This window comes from Rousettus aegyptiacus, unplaced genomic scaffold (genome assembly GCF_014176215.1).
Source record: "Rousettus aegyptiacus isolate mRouAeg1 unplaced genomic scaffold, mRouAeg1.p scaffold_m13_p_3, whole genome shotgun sequence".
Classification (NCBI taxonomy): Eukaryota; Metazoa; Chordata; class Mammalia; order Chiroptera; family Pteropodidae; genus Rousettus; species Rousettus aegyptiacus.
In genome coordinates this window covers 163738039-163759597 of record NW_023416306.1, presented here as the reverse complement: position 1 = coordinate 163759597, position 21559 = coordinate 163738039, and the positions used below count along the sequence as shown (strand labels likewise).

At 41.5% G+C, this 21559-nt stretch overlaps 1 protein-coding gene across 7 annotated transcripts in view; it reads left to right on the top strand.

Annotated features, from left to right (window-relative positions):
- The window catches only part of EFCAB11 (EF-hand calcium binding domain 11), a 302187-nt gene that overhangs the window by 25184 nt on the left and 255444 nt on the right, over positions 1-21559 (top strand). Inside the window, exon 6 of one of the 7 annotated variants that reach the window (XM_036238449.1) lies at positions 13146-16109. The exons of the other annotated variants lie outside the window; for them this stretch is intronic. Within the exon in view, the coding sequence (XP_036094342.1) occupies positions 13146-13185 (40 nt within the window). The 3' untranslated portion in view covers positions 13186-16109. Of the gene's footprint in view, positions 1-13145; positions 16110-21559 lie in introns of those variants that run through there. 7 annotated transcript variants of the gene reach the window in all.

Here is a 21559-nt window from a genome sequence, read left to right as displayed (position 1 = left end):
TCATGCCATTTTCCTTTATAGAGAAAAGAATCCATTTCTTACGTTTTTCTTTTGTAGTAGATAACTAACTTCTGCGTGAAAATTTTGATAATATTGTGTGTCATACTCATAAGAAAAGTGTTTACTTAAAAATTTATATTTTATGGGATATTTAAATTAATATTGTTTTAAGATGTCAGGAAAAAAAATAGACTCAGAATTAAGAGTTACACTTCAGAGTTTCAACTGTCCTCCTTATGTGTAGCCTAAAATCAGAACCAAAGATTTCCAGTGCTGTGTTTTCATCTGTGACATACACACCTATGAGTTTGCTACGTCACGTCCAGCCATCTCATCTACCTACCTGCTGCCTAGTCATTCTTTCCCATCAGGCTGCTTTGAAAACAGATACGTTCTTGTCATTCAAAGAGTGCTCCAAAGACCATCAGCTTCGATGTTAGAGAGCTTACTAGGAATGCCTGCTCTCACGCCTCACTCCAGATGTTCAGAATCGAATGTGCTTGCTTTAATATGATCTCTGGGTGATCCATATGCACATTAAAGTTTGAAAATCACTGGCTGCCCTTCCAGTTACATTTTGGATAATGACAGTAAACCGGTATTACCTTCTAATGGTGCTTCGGGACTTGAATAGCTTTCATTGCCTACCAAATAATGCCTGGGTCCTTAGCCCGACATACCAGCGCTGCCCTCCCAACCCCCGACACACACACAGCCCTGGCACACCTTGTTAGCACGTCTCCCAGCATTTCCCAAATTAAAAATTCTACTCTACCATTCTGATAGACTTGCTATGTACTGATCCTTTCTCATTTCTCTTCTGGCATTTTTGCCTATGCCGGGTTCACTGCCCTCTCTTCTTCGCTGGCCGCCCCATCCACGTATATAAATGATATCCACCCCTTAGAGCTTAGCCAAACTCTCTCTTCTATGCAGCCTTCCCAGATCACCCCAGCCAACAAAATTGCTTTCTTCTTCCTTAAAGCACTTGTAGCACTTGCCACATTAATGCATCTAGTAATGCTAACTAACCACGATGATCCTGGCAACTAACATTTAGTCTTTAGTGTGTACCGGGCACAGCTGAATGAGTCTTCATGGATTAGGCTCTGTCTTTTCCCATTTTACCGATAAGGAAAAAGCTTGGAGAAGTCAAAGGACTTGCCCACGGTCACCAGCTGGTGAATAAGGGAACGAAGATTCATACTCGGGCAGGCCGACTTCCAGGATTACGCTCTTAATCACTGTTCTAGTTCCTTCTCACTTCTTGTAACAGTGTAAACATCCTGAGGGCAGGCACCTGGCCTGCACCCCCACACCACTGGCCTAAACACGAGGAAGCAAGGCGCGTCCTCTCCACCCAGAAAGGCTCCCGATAAACCAGCTGTGTGTTATACAGCTTTTCCCTGTCCATACGAATTGATTTGGTTTGCATTTCTGTACTAGAAATTTCATTTGGTCACCTGCAATATAAACAAAAGGAACTGTTCACAAAAATGTACAAAAGGAAGCTGCTGCAGAATTTTATCACGTGAAGCTGTCGCAGCCATACCGGTTCAGGTTGCTTTGCTAGGAACCCGTATGTCACGTGTGTTGCCTTTGGAAGTGTGTCACCACAGCGAAATATTTTGCCAAATAAACTGGAAAAGAATTTTTTAAAAAGTCAGCGGATGGGGTTTTATTGTATTAACTGGGTCAGGGTGCTAAACTAAATTCATGATTGTCTCGTCAGAAGGCAGGATTATACTTTGATTCACTCGAAAGACCCTTTAAATCTGTTGCTGTGAGTTTAGCATTGTGTTCTGTCATTTCCGGCTTGTCCACATTATCTGCTTGTCTTCCTTCCTTGCTTATAACCTGCTGCTGGAGAAAATCAGGGTGAAGCAGTAATTAAATGCATTACAGACTTCTCGTGGCTCCTGTCACCGGGAGAGGCAGGACAGGCCCCGATACTAATAACCTTTCCCTTTCCCACTCCTCTGTCCTGCTTATCACTCACATCTACGCATCTCCCACGCAGGGGACTTAGAATTTTACAAGCCCAGAACCGGTCATCTGTGGCTACACATGGCTGCTGGACGCTCATCATTCTTCTTCCTCCTCCTGCTGTGTCTTCTGCATTCCCCACCTCTGTTCTCCTTAACTGTGACGAAGCCCAAGTATGTTTATACCACTTTCCCGTCCTTATCTCCGTGTATAACCCAGGCCTCAGGCAGAGCCTCTGTTCAAAGCCCCACCGTGGTTCTGACCGGCCTGCAGACGTGTGCAGCAGGGCTGGGCTCTCAAGTGGGCCCTGGGACTTGGACCTGCTCTGTGCCAGCCTGAGACCCTGAGCGAGCTTACCACGTGCCCTCTTTCTGCAATGTGTCTACCTCCTCCCCTAGACACACACACTGCAATTAAATTCCCTCTCCCTCTCTCATCGAGTGTAATGTCTGAGAGACCTGTCAACTCTGGATCCTCCTTCCTGGGTCTGCCGCTTAGATTCCCTGCTGCCGGCCTTGATCCTCCGACTGCCTGTCCCAGAGCGGGCCTGCGGTCTCAGGTCAGGCAGATACCATTGTGCCAACTTGACCAAAGAGCTTGGACTACCCAAGTCTGTCGTCTGCACACGGTTCCCCGCCCTGGCCCAGAATAACTCAGAATGCTTTCCTGTGAGTGCTGAGGTCTGGCGCACCTGTCACTCAAGTCGTGTTAATACCCTCTTGCCATCCAGGAGAACTTCAACCCGTCTGTCTTCGATTCCGTATTTCAGGGATGGCAAGTAGTTGGCATGTGCGCCGTCACCGTCCCTTCCTGTGCCTGGGGCCTCTACTCTCTGGTGAGCCTCAGCATCCTTCCTAGCATCACACCCCCAGCCAGGTCATCAGCCCCGTCACACGCGGTGAGATGGGCGTGCTCTCCGTCATGGCTGTGCCACACCTTTCCCGCTGCTGTGCACAGCAGGCCACCTTGCTTCCGCTTCAGGACAGGGTCACAGCCTCTGCCTAGATTTCCGTTACTGCCTCCTCTTCACCTCCAAAAGCCAACGTTTCCCTTCCATCCTATTTCTAAGGAACGGGGGTTTCTTCTTTTTTTTCCCTTATTCCTCTTACTTGTTCTAATCTCATCCCTTCCCCTTCTTCTGATCTAAGACCTGTCTCCATCATCCATTTGTTCTCCTGTTTGTAACTTCCATCCCTGCCTGCAGCTATACTCCATTCCACCCCCCCCGCCCCCGCCAGCCCAGAAAGCTGCTTTCCCCACCTGATTCCCTGTAGGTAGCCCCTCGGTGTTTTCTCAGTTTACATTCTTGTCAGCTTCTCCAGGCATTTAACACTCTGCCTGGGGACCCTGTCCTTGATGCTTACTCCTCCCCAGCTCTCCTGGCGTGTGTCATCCCTGTGCCACTGATGGAAGTTCCCATGCCTTGAACACCTGCTGGTATTAACTGAGTCGGCGCACCGATCCTTCGCATCAGCCGTTATTCAGGCCCATTCCACAGATGGGGCTGAGCTCCTTTATTGATAATTTCAAGTCAAACTGGACTTCTCAGTTATTTATCTTTTGGTTAAAGAAGAAAAGTTGGGGCACTGACAAATAATAGAACCGTTTTTTTTTTTTTTCTTAATTCGATGACAATCATGTTGCTGGTACTTGCTAATGGTCAAGTGTTTTTGTTATACCTCAAAATTGTATATTTCAATTTAAGAATACCACTACCTAATAACAACAGTAGGCTGAATTTACAGTTAAAGTAAAATGCCTAACCATGCTTATCATTAAGTATCTTTCAGGAATCATGTTAAAGTACATATTTAGAAAGAAAAATGCAGGTTACAAAATGCTTTTCTTAACCTAAGTCTTCTTATTGTTAAGCTTCCTGGCACTCCATTTATGATTTCAAATAGAAATCTTCTCTGCTTCAGAAATGGAATATGGAGACTCTCCTCTAAGGAGAGGGGAGGGCGGTAGAAGTGTCTCATTCTTGTTCCCTTTTTGAAGAAATTTAACTGTTTGCTGAAGAGAGCGTATTCAATGAATACATGAATGAATGAGTAAATAAATAAATGAGCAAAGGGATACAATGAGGTTGATCAAAATTTGCATGTTCAAATTATGTGTTAAATTGGGTAGAGCAGCTGCTGGTCCTTAATATTATCTGGGCCTATTACAGATTGTCTTTACTGGGTTTTCAATTGCAGATTTAGACTCAGAGGCTTTAAAAAATATGAACTCGACCACACATTTGTATAGAGATTGAAATTGCTATCATCATAAAATTACCACCGTGATTTTAAACTCTGAGAAAACTTTTAACAGAACCCTGCCATCAGAGTCAAGTTCAGTTAACTGGATGGAACCTTTTTCTTTTTCTCACGTGCACTATCTAGTAGAGAAGTTTCTTCTGTGACCAGATTCGTTAGAGTGTGGTGCCGTCCATTCTGCTGGGTACAAATTCGTCATGACAACAAGTGGCTGGATATACTTTTCATAGACAGCTTACATCCACAAATTGATCGGTTTTGGGGGAAAAAATGGACTTCTTCAGAAATACTTATTTTCACAGGTTAATTTATTGTCTAGGGATCAGATTGGAAGCCCACAGACGCAGTCGCACTGTCTGCAAACTGCTCTCCATTGCTAGATATGGTTCAAGGAAGGACACGTGACAGCCTGTGTCCACATGGCAGATGGCAGAGTCCATCTTCGTGTCAGGAATCTTGGCGAAGAACTCAAATTTTTTAAAATGGGAAATTACCGCTTCATTTTTATTTCCAATATAGATACTGTAGGCTAAACAAAGTATTCAACACCGTTAAGTTTGATTTCTCTCTTAGTTTCTAATTTTTATTGTAGTTTTTAGTCTTTGCTTTTGGAGTGTGAGCTTATGGTAGAATAAATCAAATCAACTTTGGAGGGTAGATTTAGCTTTCTCTAATGACTTACTAACCAAAATATACCTTTTTATGTGAAAAAGCCAGAGTGGATTATTATTTATTTGACTGGCAAAGAAAGTCATTTCTAATTTTTTTTAGTTACTGAAACAAATTACTTTGCTGTAAATTAAATGTGAGATAAAAGTATGATCCTCCCTTAATGAACAAATGAGAGCCCGGCAAGTTTGTAGTAGATCTCTTTAACCAGTTGGTGGCGCTAAAAACTCTGATAAGGAGCTACCTGCAAGGGGAGGTGGTTAACCTGGAGCCTTTCCTAATACTATCTCATTCGTTTTTGAAAAATTCAGTACCAAATACTAAAATTGTTGCATCTTCTAAGCTTAGGAACTAAACTAAATCTCTCTGATGGGCAGTAGAGTACATTTTTAGTAAACTCGTGTGAAATGTCATTGGCTCCCATAGTATTCACATTTTGGATATTGCATCTTGTGTAACAAATGGCTCCATCCCAGAAATGACCTTAACCTTCTGTCTGGGGACTGGAGGTGCGGACAGTAATGAATGCTAGAGCTTTGTTGCTGGTTCTGTTTAGGTGCCAGATTTAGATTTAAGAAATAATAATAGGTGTGATCACTACTCCCTTTTACTGTTAACGCACTTTTTAGTGGCCGGTTCTTTGTTTAATGCTTTTTAACGCTTTGTTTTTTAGCGCCCGAGAAGTCTGATCTATCAAGGTTTGTTGCTTGATTGTGTCCCGAGAGGCAGTCAGAGGCACCCAGAGGCCTTGAGTCAGGGAGAGCGAGTTTTGAATGTCCACATATGTTTCGTAACTGTCCCTTAGTCACTTACATAAATTATTTACAGCTCAGTTTTCCCAACTTGTAAAACAGAGATAATAATCTCTTTCCCCAGGGTTTGTGTGAGCATTAATACTGAGAAAACGAGTACTCTTTAGATGTTGTTTACCCTCCATTTCCTTGTTTGAGGCAGAGACTGGGACTCAGTTATTTTTGAGCCAGCTCTGTACCCCGGACACAGCCAAGGCCTTAGGCCAGGAGGTCCTCTCTGCCTCTCAGATTGCCTCATGCTTCACCAACGTAAAGATCCTGCTAGGTCATAAAGTTCCACAAGGATTTTTGTAAAGACTCACAGACTCACAGAAGAGATACTCACCTAGTTATATCTGGTTTTCAGGCATTTGCCTGTCTATCTCGGGGGTATTTATGCGTTCATTTGAATCTGCCTAAACATTTAAGATTGAGGAAGGGAATACAAGATTGCTGAAAGGCGTAGCAAAGGTATTACTCAGAGTTTGTTCGTCTGTTTATTTGTTCCACAAACTTTCATGGAGCATTACTGTTCCAAAGATGGACTCCAGGAGAGCCTTAGCATGTCTCCAAGCACAGCAGACTTCAGGAAGCAGGGTGCTTCCCACTTGGCAGGACTTCATAGGCAACCCCCATTATGAAACAGGAAGATTATTTAAATATAAATATTTTCCATAACATTATAAAAATCAGTGTAGGATTCTCTGTAAAAAAAAAAATTTTTTTAACTTTTAAAACCTTGATTGTGTTGTTAAAATTTCCACAGCATATTCTGTGTTTGGAAGTTTGAAACCAGTCAGAGGAGGCTTCAGTAGATGGTAAAATCACAAAACATTATTAATTGGGTGCTTTAGTCAGTATAGGATTTAAAAGCATGACAGTGTAAGGTATATCTTTTTTAGGGACAACACAGCTAATGTCCTTGGCCAGATCTGATGGATAGATACAAACCTTTGAAATTTAGCGATTACAGGATCATGAAATGCGACAGTGGCAGAGCCTGGACCAGTCCCATACACCATCTTTCCTACACTGTAGCTAGGAAGATGGAGGGTCGACAAACTTAATGGCTTACCTGTGGCTACGCAGACCTGCATCAAAACTCAGGTCTTCGGACCCCCAATTCAGTGCAAGCACATTATTTTTCCACCCTAGCTTCTACGCGATGAGCCATTTTCAGTGTAAATAAAAACAAGTGTATGCTTGTTCAGCCTCTAATAAACTTTTATACTGAACGTGGAATAGCATTTCCACCCAGTCCTCAGAATGCATCCCTGGACCGTCTCTGAGGCAGCTAGTTAAGGTGCTCCTTCCTACACACATTTCGGAGCACAGCTAAGGGGAGGGCGAGCACCCCAGGCACGTAGCAGGCAGTCCTCAGCCGGTGCAAACGAGTGCCTGCTCCTCGTTTCTTGCTAGATGAATGGCATCCTATGCTGCGGGTGTATTAGCAATTTCAGAGTTTGTTCCCCACTAAAAGTGACCTCATTGTTTTGTGCTTCTCTTCCATAATTATACAGTAACAGGAAAATAAACCGGCTCCGAGTACAGCCCACAGCAGAAATCTTGTGCTCTTTATGCAAGTTTGATTTATAGACATGCACTGCAGAGCAGAGTGACTATGAAACATTCATCTTCCCATTGCTAGTTGCCATGGAAATCAAGTACACAGAGCAGTGTCATTCCAGTCCCGGTGATGCCTGCGGTAGTTTATTCCTTTGTTGTTCTTGTTTCTTAAGCAACTGCCTCGCATTCTTTCATCATCACAATTAATCACGCACACGAGTTTTTATCTTTTATCTCAGATAGAAAGCCCTATAAATGTATGAGAAAAATAGGGGGAATTTAAATATTTTTGCGGCTTTAAATATGCATTTGTGATTTTTTTCCCCTTCAGTCCCATTGGAAAATAGGTCATGTGAAAAAAAAGAAAAAGCACACATTAATGTACAGAAATTTCGATAAAGAGAGCAATATAAATTTTGAGGAAAAAGCAATGCTACGCTAAGGAAATGCTAAGGAACTTCAGATTCTTAGGTTTCCCAGTGTTTGGAGCTAAGTCTGCATTTTGGGTACTGCCAACCAAAAACAAGCCCCTGAGCTATATATTATCAACTCTCCTTTGTTTTTTTTTTGTTTTTTGTTGTTGTTGTTGTTGTTGTTGTTGTTGTTGTTGTTATTCTCCTTTGGGATTTGAACAACCTAAATATTTGCCCGGTAGATATGGCAGATATTAAAGAGTAGGAGTCCTTTTTTTCTTTAAAAGCTAATAAAGTTCAAGAATTTTTTACAGCGTAAGTTAAAGGAATTCTAGTTAGTCTTCCTTTTTATTATTATTGTTTTAAAGAAACCATCTCACCCCAGTTTCACCTAGCCTAGTTCCTAGTATATACAGAGCTAACAATTAATAAGTGCTTGTTGACAATCTGCCCTCTTTTCCTGGGCTTCTGGCCAAGTCTGTTGTTTAAGAGGGCATGTTCTGGAATAACTCTGTCTGGTTCTAAGTCTCGGATCCTTTGCTTATTGGCTATGAGACCTTTGAGAAGTATCTCTATTTGCCTTGGTCTCCTTCTCTGTAGAGTGAGCACTATAAAATTAAGATAATAATGGGTCTTTGGGAGGGTTCTCAGGAATGACACATGCAGAGGGCCTAGCTCTGTGCCTGGCACAGGATGGATGCTCAGGCTGGGGGACTTGTGGCGACGGTGATGGTTGTTACGACTAGAATTATCGCTCTTACTGCTATGACTACTCTAGGCCAAAACTGAGTGGAGAGCTAAGCTCTAACCCAGGGAACGATTCCAGCACCAAAGCCCGGGACCTTGTCCCCAGCATCTAGGTTCACAGATAATGGCCCATGCTTTGTTTCACTTGGGCTGCATAGACTCGGTTCATCTCCATACCCTAGGTACTAGGATGGTAGCCTGGACGTAGTTACAATGGTCCTTTGATCCACAAATTGAGAAGAGAAGGCTGCTGCAAATTTCTCATCTATGACCTGGACTTGTTTCTTACAATTGGTTGTGTATGGGGCACAAAGAGTAGGAACGAGCTACCTGATCGTGTCTTGCTAGGGGAAGGTTCTGGTGTTTCTTTACAGCAGTGGTCCCCAACCTTTTTGCACCAGGGACCAGTGCTCCTATGAGAATCTAATGCCCGATGATGATCTGAGGCGGAGCTGAGGCGGTGATGCTAGTGCTGGGGAGCGGCTGCAGACACAGATGAAGTTTCGCTTGCTCCCCTGCCGCTCACCTCCTGCTGTGTGTGGCCCGTTCCTAACAGGTACTGGTCTGCAGCCTGGGGCTTGGGGACTCCTGGTTTATAGAGTCTTAAATAACATCTGATCTGCTGCCTCTCTACCCCATGCTCTCCGTGTCACTCAGCAGTGGCCGCAGCCGTCCGTCAGCCTTTCTGGACCTGAAGTATTCCAAACTGGCGGCAGAAGCATTCTTTGTTGCAATCCTGTCCTTGGCAGTCCTCCAGGGTGCACGGCAATGCCTATTTATTGGATTTAGGTTTCGTTTGGTTAGCCTTGTATTATATCTGTTTTGCTTTGTGCAGCCCTTACCCACCTCCCCACCCCAAGTTTTCGTGTTTAAATACTTTGGACATCATTTCTATTTATTTTACTGGCTTGCTCCATAGTATTTACTGCTAGAAGTTGTTTGCTTTAAGCTATCACAAAATGAGTAGTAGCCTTAGTTTTTTTCCCCCCCAAGCCTGATCCAAAATGTGAGCGAGGTACACTTTCGTTAATGATTAAGACAAAATCGCCTGGGTGGTTTCCCCTTTGCCGTGTTCTCTATCACACCACAGCGTCTGCAGTTCTCTTTATTTAGCTCGTCGTTTTGACTCGCCCCGCCCCCCAGCAGCAGGCTCACATCGGTTCTGAAGAGGTAGTAGTGTAACTTTTCTGAATCCTTGTGTTCGCTCATCTCTGTCATTCTTCCTGCTTCTCCCCACGAGGTGAAAACTCTAGAGCCAGACTCCCACGTCTTCCAAGGGAAGCTGCTGACACCCGAAGTAACATGGCTGCTCAGTAGATACCTATATTCTTGCGGCTACTATTGGACCCAGTGTGTGTAGGTTTCAAATCAGTGCCTGAAATTTAGACCCTCTCTAGATGTTAGTGGTAGCTCCAAATCGTCCCTGGTCTCCTGATTGTGTGCATGGTTCTCACCTCATACTTAATGGGCAACATGCCCCCCAGTCGCTACAGGAGATGGTGCTGCCCTGTGTACTTCTGTCTGTCTTTGTTTTGGAAACAAATATTTGTTAGCATCCCCTACACTGCAGACATTGGGAGTACATGAAAGTAAGTAAGACAGTCATTGTCCTGCTCTCTGGGAGTTTATAGTCTGGTGGGGGAGATAGACAATTAGAATTCAAGATGGTTAATCCTGAAAGATGACCACAACGTCCTGTGAGAATATACAGGAAGGAGATTTAATACAGGCTGGGGAGAGGCGCCGAGAAAGTGATAGCCAGTGTGAGACCTGAAGGATGGGAAGAGCAGGCAAAGAGAGGGAGAATGTGTTTTAGGCAGGGCGCATCTGCCGGAGAGCAGGAGAGCATGCCATTGTGAGTAACAGAGTTGTTCAGTATAGCTAGTCTGCTGTACTGGAGCTAGAAGAATGAGTGCTGAGTCTTGACTGGAGAAGTGGACAGGGCCAGCTCTTGTAGGGCCTGATAAACTGTTGAGAGGTTTGAACTTTATCCTGGGGGCAATAGGAAGCCACTGAAATGTTTCAGGTAGGGAAGTGACATGATCAGATTTGTGCTTTACCTGATTTTGCCTCTTGCAGGGTAGAGAATGCACTAAAATGTGGTCCCAAGGACCACTTTTGCAAACTCACCTTCTCCTTATCCCTACAGTGTGTATCCAGCTCAGCATGTCCAATGTCTTGCATTTTCCCAATTACCGTGAAGGCTTGTCCCATACTAACGCTTTTCTATCTTGCTGAGCATCTTTGACCCCTGAAATTTATTGCAGTTCACACTGTTGGCCCTTCTTGCTCAGCCAGGCCAGGCCAGACGAGATTGCACCTGAGAGGATTCTTCTAGATCTCTTTTCCCCGCTAACGGTTGAGTATCCCAGGTATTCTACACTGACCTCCACTGCACCCCTATACAGGACAGTAAATGTGGGAAGATGAATCGAAATAAAATTAGTTGAACTGAACAATAGACTTTGGGAAAGTTACTTAGCTTCTCTGTGCCTCAGTTTCCTTATCTATAAACTATGGATATTAAAGAGGATCTAGATCATGGAGTTGTTTGGAGGATTAAATGATGAATGTGTATAAAAACACCATGCCTGGCCTATAGTAGGTGCTCACTGTTTATTAATATGTTTATGAAGGTGTCTAGATTATCTCGGAGAAAGAGGCAGGAGAACATAAAACGTTTTGGACTGCTAGAGTCATTTGCCGCAGCCAAATGGATATTCACCGTGAAAGGTCCACTATTCTTCACTATAGATACCCGAGAGGTGACAGCCATGCTACGTCCTGCCCAGTCGGGGGATATTGACCAAGCTGTCTTTATTTTAAATCTGAGGATTTATGCTGTGCTGATTTTGTTCCATAAATTCTTTTAGTTTTCGAATTAGTTTCGCATTTCATAAATTATGCTTTGTTCCAAAAGGCAGTCATGATATTTGCCTCAACTTTGTAATTTGACTAGCCTCCTAAGACCAGCCTTTTTTCTTTAATAATAGTGATAGTGCCAGCTGCTGGTTGGTAAAGCAATAGAAAGCAACTCTCTCTATATATATATTGCTTTATTCCATGAATAATTACTCAGCAAGTGCCATGTGCAAGGCACTGAGAAGGGTACTTTGGGGTCTACAAGGACAAATCAGGCAGGGGCAGTCTCACGGGATGACTGTAAGATGATAGAAAATGGTACCTTCTGTGGAAGAACAAATCAGGGAGAGGATTGAGCTCCAGCCAGGGCAATCCAGGAACTTAAGAACGGAGTTAGGAGTCGAAGAATCCTTGGGAGGAAAGACATCCAGGGAGAGCGAACGGCGTGGACAAAGCGTGGAGAGGAGATGGAGCTAGTGAGTGAGTAGGTGGAGGAAGCGAACGGCATAGCTAACACACACCGAGTGCTCACCGTGCGCCGAGCCCTGTGCTAAATGCTCGCTCGACTTAACTCGTCTTATCTGCACAACAGCCCTCTGAAGTGGCTACTGTTACCCACCCCCATTTTACAGATTAGGCAACTGAGGCACAGAGTGGCCGCGTAACTTGGCTAAGATCACATTAACAAATAGTATTTTTGGTGTTAACCCAGACAATCTAACTCCCGACTGGAAACACAGATCCGCATGCCCATCATTGCCTTTCCCTTTTATATTTCTCCACGTGCACCCTTTGAAAGGGATTTTTGAATCTCTTTATCAGTCAGAGCTACTACAGTTTACAGATTTCGAAAGAATCATTTTATAGAAGGGCCTTTTCCAGTTCAATTTCAATGGAATAAAGATCTAGACAGCATATAAATTTTCACAGTCAAAAATAGAGCTATGTAATCTATGGCTATAACCCTTTTCACAAACCTAAGGCTGTGGACGTCTGAAAACACTAGCTGAATTGTACCTCTTTCCTTCTGATTTCTGAAAATTTGGTCATAAAAGTCTTTTGATAAAAATTTCAAAAAACTTCATATTGCAATACTGTAAAATGTGAGTGTTAATGGCAAAAAACAAAAAACAACCCCTCTCCCCCATATTTTAGCCTGTCTTGAACTGTTTAAACATCGTAATGGGAAACATTTATGGCCTAAATAATTGAAATACGCGTTTCTCAGAATCCATCTACTCGTCTCAACCTTTTGTTAGACCTTTAAACAAATCAGAAAATTGGCTGGCTTGCGTTTTGCCACGGCCCCCCTCTTTTTCGCCTTCGTGCTCAGGCTCGGATCCTATTTTAGGGAGGAGCTGACTCAAACAAGTGTGTTAACCGCCCTGGTCTTCAGTCTCCTCTTCCAAAGGACTTTTTAAATACCCTGATTCTCCGTTTACTTACTCTTTAGAGAAATTTATAATTAATAGTACATGTGATCTAATGGTAAGAAATGAAGCAAAAGCAAGCAATTTGTTTTTATCAATTTCATTGAGTATTATTTGACAAATGTTTATTAAGCACCTACTGAGTACATGATAAATATTTGTGTTTATCATTTTCCAGTATTGCTAATAATTACAGTATTAAATTATCAGACTTACTTGGGATTTACCTTCTCCGTTTACCCATTGCTAATGTTCTCTTTGTGGCTACATTATTACTGTAGAATCTTATACTATTTAATCTTATTTTTAATGTCTAAAACAAATAAAGCAAAACAGAAACCTTTTATCCTAAAGGAACCCATTAACATGTTACAAATTATCATCAAATCATATACAATATTTTTCTTTCGATTATTTCAGTGTAAAGAAGCCCAATTTAAACCTATTGGATTATGCTTAGGAAAACCCACAGCCATCAAATGTTCACATCTAATCCAGGTGGGTCAGCTGACATACTAGTTTTAATGGTTTGCAGTGATAAATTTGTCATAGAATTTGAGCTTTCTCCAGGTTATAAATTGCCCAGACCCAAACGCTGTGGAAAATTTATAAGGACTGCCATTAGAATAGAATGTTTTAAATTATCTGTTGTATGGAGGAAAAAAGGAAGACCTGATAAGAGGTTTATCAGATAGTCATGAGTTCATGTGACAAAAAAGAATTACTGGGCTATTTGTCAAATGATAAACTGGATAATGATGATGGCAGACGTATCTGTCATTTTTTTAATGCTTTAATGGGTGCCAGGTAGTGTCATTATTTCAGCCCTCATAATAACCTAATGGGTTGTACATCATTATTATTCCTATTTTACAGATAAGAAAACTGAGCTTAGCAAGGTATTTATAATTGTTTGCAAAGACTCACAGTCAATAAATGGCTGAAAATGTTTCAAGTTGCTTGTTGTCACCTTCAGTTCATCATACTTAAGGTGACAGTCCTTATCCTTGTCCTGCCGTCAGCTCCTTCTGTTTCTGTCAGTGATGCCATGGTTTCCTCAGATTCATTCCTGCAGTCATCTTGTATTTTTTCTTCTCTGTCTTTCCTCTAATCCGTTCAATCACCAAGGCCATTTTCTTGTTCAGTGTCTTTCTGCTGTCAGCTCCCTTCCTGTCACCTGAGTCCAGGTAGCGAGGCCACACACCTAAGTGTACAGGCTGAACCCCAAACTCCTTATTCCAGTATTCCGGGCTGGTTGTCTTCTGCTCCCCATCTCCTCCTGGGTTCTGCTAACTTCTCTGCTGAGGAACTGGTTATCTAAGCATATCACAGCCTTTTCCCAGTGCTCTCTTTGCACATAACTTCCTTCTGGGGTGTACTTTCCTCCACACCCTGCTGTACGAGCCCTGCCCCATGCTCCTCTAGTACTCGTTCTGATCAGTCCGTACCTCAGTGATGGTCCCCTCTTCGCAGCGCCTGTGACAATAGTTTCCGCATCCCTCATTTTACGCTAGGCACGTGTCGCCCACCTCACACTGCTGTACAGCACTTCCCCTACGTGATCTGCGTCTCAGTGGCGCGTAGGGGCGGGGCGGGGCTCCTCACCAGCTTCTGGAACCTGGCTGTACATGCGGAAGCGCAGGTGCCCGCGTCCCGTGTGCATGTGTGAGGATAGACGCTCTTCTGGTAACCGCAGCGGACTCACTGAGTTAAGAATCTCCCTTCCATCCCCAAATCTCCTTATTCAGAGGCCCGCTTCGCTGGAAAAGCGCGCGTTTCAGAGATGATGGTGGTGGGTTGTCACGACGGCCACACTCCCCATTCCTGTCGGTAAGCCCTTTTGCATAGTGCCTTGACTCACTCCCATCTGGAGACGCAGTTTATTTCTCCACTTTCCGAATCTGAGCTGACCTTGTGACTTACTTTGACCAAGGAACGTAGCAAAAAGTAAGCATATCATTGAATCCGAAGGCGATATTGGGAATCTTTGTCTCCACCCCAACAAAGGGACCCATCTGACACTATGACTTTTGTCCCATCCCCTGCTGAGTTGTTGTCCCACTGTGTGCAAACAAGAGATGTTTGTTTTGAGATGCTTCCTTAACCACAGTCAATGTATTTTAAAATTCTGCATTTCTGTAGAAATGGTCCTGAAAGTAGATGATATATCGTGATTATTTACATGCCCTAATTCTATAATTCTGGTTTGTCTCTTGTAATTTTCTGAGCATAATCCAAAGCTAACATTGATTTTTGAAATGCTAATATTTTTCACAAGTCTAAGTTTTTAAAAACCTGTGTTCTTGGTTTGCAAACTGAATTTTCCCTCCCTGTGTCTCTTTCCCATTATATGGAAACAAGCTCCATCTTTGCCAAATAGCAAAAGAGCCTTTCTTTGACAGTGTGTATTTCACTTTTGTGCTACCGCTGTATCCAGGTAACATTTTCTTTCATGGAAAATGACAATGGCTTCCAGGAGTCTGAGTGTGTGTGTGTGCGCGCGCGCGTGTGTGTTTGGCACACGCGCGCCCGTGTATTTTTTCATATGCATGAAGTTTTAAAAATGAAACTTCATTTCAGACAGAATGATCTTTGGTTTTATAAAAGTGGAATATTTTTTATGGTTCTGGGGTTGTTCATCATTTTACAAACTATTAGTTGTAGCAGGTCAGCTTGAGAAATGAGGAGTTTTACATCTAACTTAGACAAAATACATCACGATAGTTGGATTTGAAAACCGCCAGTGAAATTGTGTTCGAATGATTTTCAAATTTGTTTTTTAAGGGAGAGCCTTCTCCTTTATATGTGCATTCAGTAAAACAGAGTTATTCAAATTCTAGGAGACATGTAGGAGCTTCGGATTCACGCATAATGCAGATATTGCTCTGTTTGTGGGGCTTTTACTCCCTAATGACTGACCTAATGTGTTCTGTCTCCTTTTTCTGGCTGAGAGAAGGAATTCTATTTCATAGGCATTTTATTCAGTAATATGTTCATATTGCATTTCACCTCTTACTATTTCTCAGACTACAAGAATACCTGTGACATATTGAGATAGCTCATATCATTGCTGGAAAAGTACACGGTAATTTGGATAGAAAAAAATAATGAAATAGCTTTAGCAACAGAATATAATTAAATTAGGGCCTAGTGTAAAAATAGTGAAAGGATTTATTTTTAGTTTTTAATGGATCAGATCGGTGTGATTAAAACATGTAAATTAAATAACAGCATTCACTTCAGTGATCTTCTCAGTGACATCAGCTCTCTCTAAAACTTGTAAGTATTCCATCTTCTTCTACTCTCCCCCATTTTTAAGTAAACCCAGTATGAAAGATTTCGAATTTGCCAGAATAGGGAATGCATTTTTTTTATAGTCGTAGAAGCTTTTTAACATTGGGTGGGCATATTTTTATTAATCCATTCAGTAAATGGTTTTTGAGCACCTACGGTGTACCTGGAACCTTTCCGGATGCTGAGGCTAGAGCCATGAGCAAAGCAAACAAGGTCCCTGCTCTCAAGGAGTTCAAGTTCGGTTGTAAGAAGATAAGCAATAAGTGCATGAACAGATTAGCTTCAGATAGCATTATTAGCTGCTATAAGGAAAGTAAACCAGAATAAATGAGAGAATGAATGGGAGGGGAGGTTAGGGAAGGCGTTTTTGAGGGGTGACCTTTGAATAAGACCTACATGATGTGAAGCTGACTGCCATCTGGGAGAAGAGCCACCCAAAAAGAGGAAAAGCAGTTGAAAAGGCTCTAGTATGAGTATGAGCTTGGCAGGATTGAGGAATGAAAGAGAAAACCAGAAGGTGGATTGCAATGAGTGAGACGAAGAGCTAAGGCGAGATTAGAAAGGTCAACAGGGGCATGACGATGCATTATTCACAGATGCCACCAATAGTACATATTGTATATTATATCCTATATATCATACCATATATGTTTATTTTGTATTAATATTACTTATGGAACCTTCTATAAGGTTGCAGATATTGTAAACAGGAAGATGAAGGTTAAGGACAGACGTCAGGGTCCTCAAGATGTGTAGGTTTTCTAAGCATTCCCAGTACACAGTCATGTTAGTGGGTTGTAGTATCCTTTCTTGGATCCCCACCATCTTTCCATGTTTGATTTTAATTTTCAGTTAAATTCAGTTCAAAAAATATTTCCTGAGCCCATGCTGGGTCCAAGAAACTGATGAGTCCACTGGGCTGTTGTAGACAGATGCAGCAGAAAATGTGACAGACTTTCACTGGAGAATTTCCTAAATTCTATCTGTCATTTCAATCAGGGGTCAGCTACCTTTTCTAACATCTTATTCATCCTTAGGTTACATACTGTAAAATGGTATTAAGGACCAAATATCTAAATGTCAGTGATTTGTAATGCTAGGTAGTCTTCAATTGTTCCTCTTCATTGGAGACACAAGACATGAAAAAATAATTTTGAGGCCCATGTATGCATCAGTCCAAAAAGGATTTATCATTTGAATACCTCTCTTCTGGAGGAAGGAAGTTGTTAAAAATTAACAGTTTAATCAAATGCACAAAAGCTTTAAAAAGATATATTCTTTTGAATGAAGCAACACAGATTTGTAGACTGTCCTATTATTGTGGTTATGACGCAAGGATTTGGATGAGGGAGTCGAGAAATGACATAGACTATCTCCTTTCTGTGTGTTTTCAGACCATAAGTCGTCATAATATACTGACTTAAAATTTCCACTGAATTAAGCTTTCTAATGATTTATAAGACATTGAAATGTATTACTAAGAGCACTTATTGAATCTTCCTTCAGAGGTAATTAGTAAAAAGATTTCGTTATTTAAAAAAAGGCAATAGTTTAGGTTTCATCCTGACAAAAGTAAGTTCTAGAAGCCTCGCTCCGATTTGCTGCTAGTAATTCCACCCTTTTGATGCCTGTTTTGCTTTGTTCTTCCTAACTCTCCCTGATTCTATCGTTTAATAGGTTTTACTCCTGTTTAGAATAAAACCGTGGAAGCCAGCACTACATTTAGTATCTCTCTCCAGGCACAGCCAATGCCTCTTCCTGCTGGCCCTGTTCCCGGGGTTCTGGAAAAGAGCTGACAGGGCCTGAGTGTGACAGGGCACGTGGCTCACATAGCTTTCGCACCTCTGCTGTTTCTCTGTGCATGCGTGTGTGTGTGTGTGTGTGCGCACGTGTGTGTATAGATATATGAAATATTTAAGGCAGGGGGAAGAAATCCATATATGTTCCTCCCAGATTAAGAAAGAACACATTCATTCCAAACACCGTTCAAGCCCCCGGGTACCACTGCCTGATTGCCTTTCCCTTCCTCTGCCCCAGAGAGAATCGCTATCCTGAATTTTTAAAATCATTCATGTGTGTCTTATACTTTGTGACACAGGTTTATGTATTTTAGATAATACATAGTATTATTTTGTATATTTTTAAACCTCATCTACATGCAAATTGCTTATTCCCGTATCATATTTTTAAGACTTGTCCATCTTAATGCACCTATCTTTCTTTTATTTTCCCTGGTGTATAATGTTCTGTTGGGGTTTAAGGGGGCACAATAACTAGCACTCTCTTTTTCCGTCTAGAATAAATTGAGAAATAGACATGTCAGAGAGTAGGGGATAAAAATATCAGCTTTATTTGTGAGATGGCTCTATTGGAGGGGTGGGCTTGCTAAACACAGGCAGAGTTAGATAGATTTATCCTTCTAGTCACAGGCTGTGTAGTTAGCCTGGGACTCCCCCCATGAGGCTGTCCTTGTAACATGGGGAGCAGAGCACTGTATATGCCCCCCAAAGTCAGGCGGCCCTTGTGAAGAAAAGGAGGAGGGGGCACTAATTAGATAACTCATGCTTCTAGGAGGAATGGGTAAAGAGGTGGCAAGAGGCTGGGAAAATTACTCCAGAAGAGCTTCCTCTGCAAGGAAATATAGACAGAGAAAGGGAAGTTGTTCTTGGAACGGTTTTTTTCTATCATGTAAGTATCCTATAATTTATATATCATTCTCCTATTGATGGACTCATTTATCGTTATTGCAAATGGTGCTGCAGTGACTATTCTCATCTACAAATGGGCAAGAGTCTGCAGGGCACATATACATAGGAGAGGCATGGAAGGGTCGTAGCTAAGTGTGTAGCTGAGTATGTAGCAACGTGACTTGCCTCCTAAGTGGTCTTTTGCATTTTCACTTATCACTGCATTAGAATTCTTTTCCGTCTGTATTCTCAACACTTACTATCAAACTCTTTTGGTTTTGCCAATCTGCTGGGTATAAAATGGTATCTTATTGTCATTTTAATTTCCCTGATTACTAGTAAAGTTCAGCATCATGTCTGCTAGCCGTTGGGGTTACCTGTTCTGTCAATTTCCTATTCATATTATTGGCTTGCATGAAAATATTGAGTTATCTGTTTTTTTAATATTGATTTATAGGGGTTCTTTATGTACTTCGGATACTAGTCCTTTCTCATTTATGAGTCACAAAACATCTTTTCATTTTTTAAAATAGAGTAACTCTCGACAAATATCTGAGATACACACAAATAATTTGGAAATATCATTTGTCATTTTATAACTATTCCCCTTCTCGAGAGGTTTTAGGGATAACTTTAAAAAAGAGAAAGTATAGGATTCTTCGACATGTCCAAAGTCTAAAATTATATAGAGAATGTGAAGGATCATTTGAGCATAGTAATTAGAGGGTCTATCTTGTGATTTTCTGCCTGTTCGAATGTTCATGTTATCCTTGAATAGTTGCTGATCTTTCTTTCCTGTATTAGACTAGGCAGTTTGAACAATATTTCTGCAAGATTTATTTTACTTTTCAAATTCTTTGACGTTATAGAATTTAATGCTTAATGTTTATTAAACTATAATGCTTAAATTATGAGTTTTGGTCTCAGTGCAGTCACATAAAAAGGCTATACCACAAAACACCTCTAATCTACCAAAAAGCAAATTTATCCACCCCTTGACAACTCTCTCATGTGTAATAAAACACTCCCGTTTTAATGAGTTCCATGCCAATGCTGTATCGCCGCTTCGTTCTCTCCTCAGAGCTTCTGGACATTATCATTGAAAGGCTTAAGTCCCAAGCGATTTTGCTGATTCTTGATACAAAGGGTTTCTTACAGAGTCATAGACTTTCACCAGTAAGAAGATCCTTAAAGAGCAATTGGTACAGTCTCTTATTTTACACACGTTACACATGTGAGGTTAAATGACCCGCCCAAGGCCAAACACATGGGCGGCACAGATTGAGATTAGGATTCGGGTCTCTGTCTTGTCACAGTGTGCTCTCCATGGTGATGGCGTCTTAGTCCATTCAGGCTGCCCTAACAAAGTACCGTAGACCCCGTGGCTTAAGAAATTTATTTTTCGCAGTCCTGGAGGCTGGGAAGTCCAGGGTCTGGGTGCTGACAGACTAGATGTCTGGTGAGGACCCACTTCCTGGTTCACAGACGTCCGTCTTCTTGATGTGTCCTTGCATAGTAGAAGACACCAGGAGCTCTCTGGGTCCCTTTTATAAGGGCGCTAATCCCTATAATCCATTCTTGTGACCTAAGCAACTCGCAAAGATTCCGCCTTCCAAACACCATCACTTGGGGGGTTAGATTTCAACATATGAATTTTGGGGGAACACAGACATTTAGTCTATAGCAAACAGATTACAGAAGCATAGCTTCATCCTCTATTTTTATCACAGTGTGTATTTTACAGCTAGATATCCTTGACTGATAGGTTTCAGTGCAATTTGGCTTTTTGTTGCTGGCATCTTTTTAGTTTCTTAGTACTGAAGAAACTGTTTACAATACTTCCTTAAATTAGCTTTATGGTAGTAATGTATACTATTTTCCTTACTTATTTTCAACTGGTGCTTACATGGTAGTCTTTCTAACAGGTTATATAAATAAGTTAAATGTTATGATAAATTATTCCAAAATGGCATATTAACAGTTTGCATAAATTAAAACTATACTGCAATAGTTTGAATCAGATTGTAGCAAGATGTAAATTTGTAAATGTGTGCAGTTAAGTTTTTAAATAGAATTTTTTCATGCATAGCTATCATTTATTTATTAGTGTGTTTAACATTACAATGAGTACATTTAATCCCAGAATTAAAATGCCACCATGAACTCACATGCAGCCACGTGCTCTTCTATCCTGTCTTCCTGCTCCTCTCCTTTAGGAACCACTATTCAGAATTCAGTGATTATTGTTTCCCTGCTTTCAAAATATGTGCATACATCCATGCAAACGTACACACACAAGCACGTGCAAACACACACACATGCCTGGGTATTTCCCTAATGTTTCATCTTTCTCATTTTAAAACTATAAAATTGATTGTCAAATGTATGTAGTCTTTTGTGACTTACTTTTTTTCACTGTGTCTCTCATATTTATCTCTGTTTTGTATATAATTATAATTTACTCATTTTAAATGTGTATAATGTTCCACTATATGATATTACTGTAAATTATTCTGTTGATGGGCATTTAGCTTTTATTCTCCCCAACTCAGTTTGTTTTTCCTATTACTGATAATACTGTATGGACAGTCTTGTATCGTGACTCCTGGTGCACGCATACAAGTGTTTTGTCATAGATATGTACTTTGGAGTGGAATTCCTGGGTTATAATGTATGCAAGTGTTTACTTAGATAGTGCCAAATAACATTTCTAAATCATTCGTATCAGTTTGCACACGCAATGATCTGTGTTAGACAAACCCTGAATGTTGACTCCTGGCTCCTTCTCCCATGAAGCCACCAACAAATGTGCCAGTGCAGACATGAACGCTCACCCTCGGGGCAAAAGTGGCC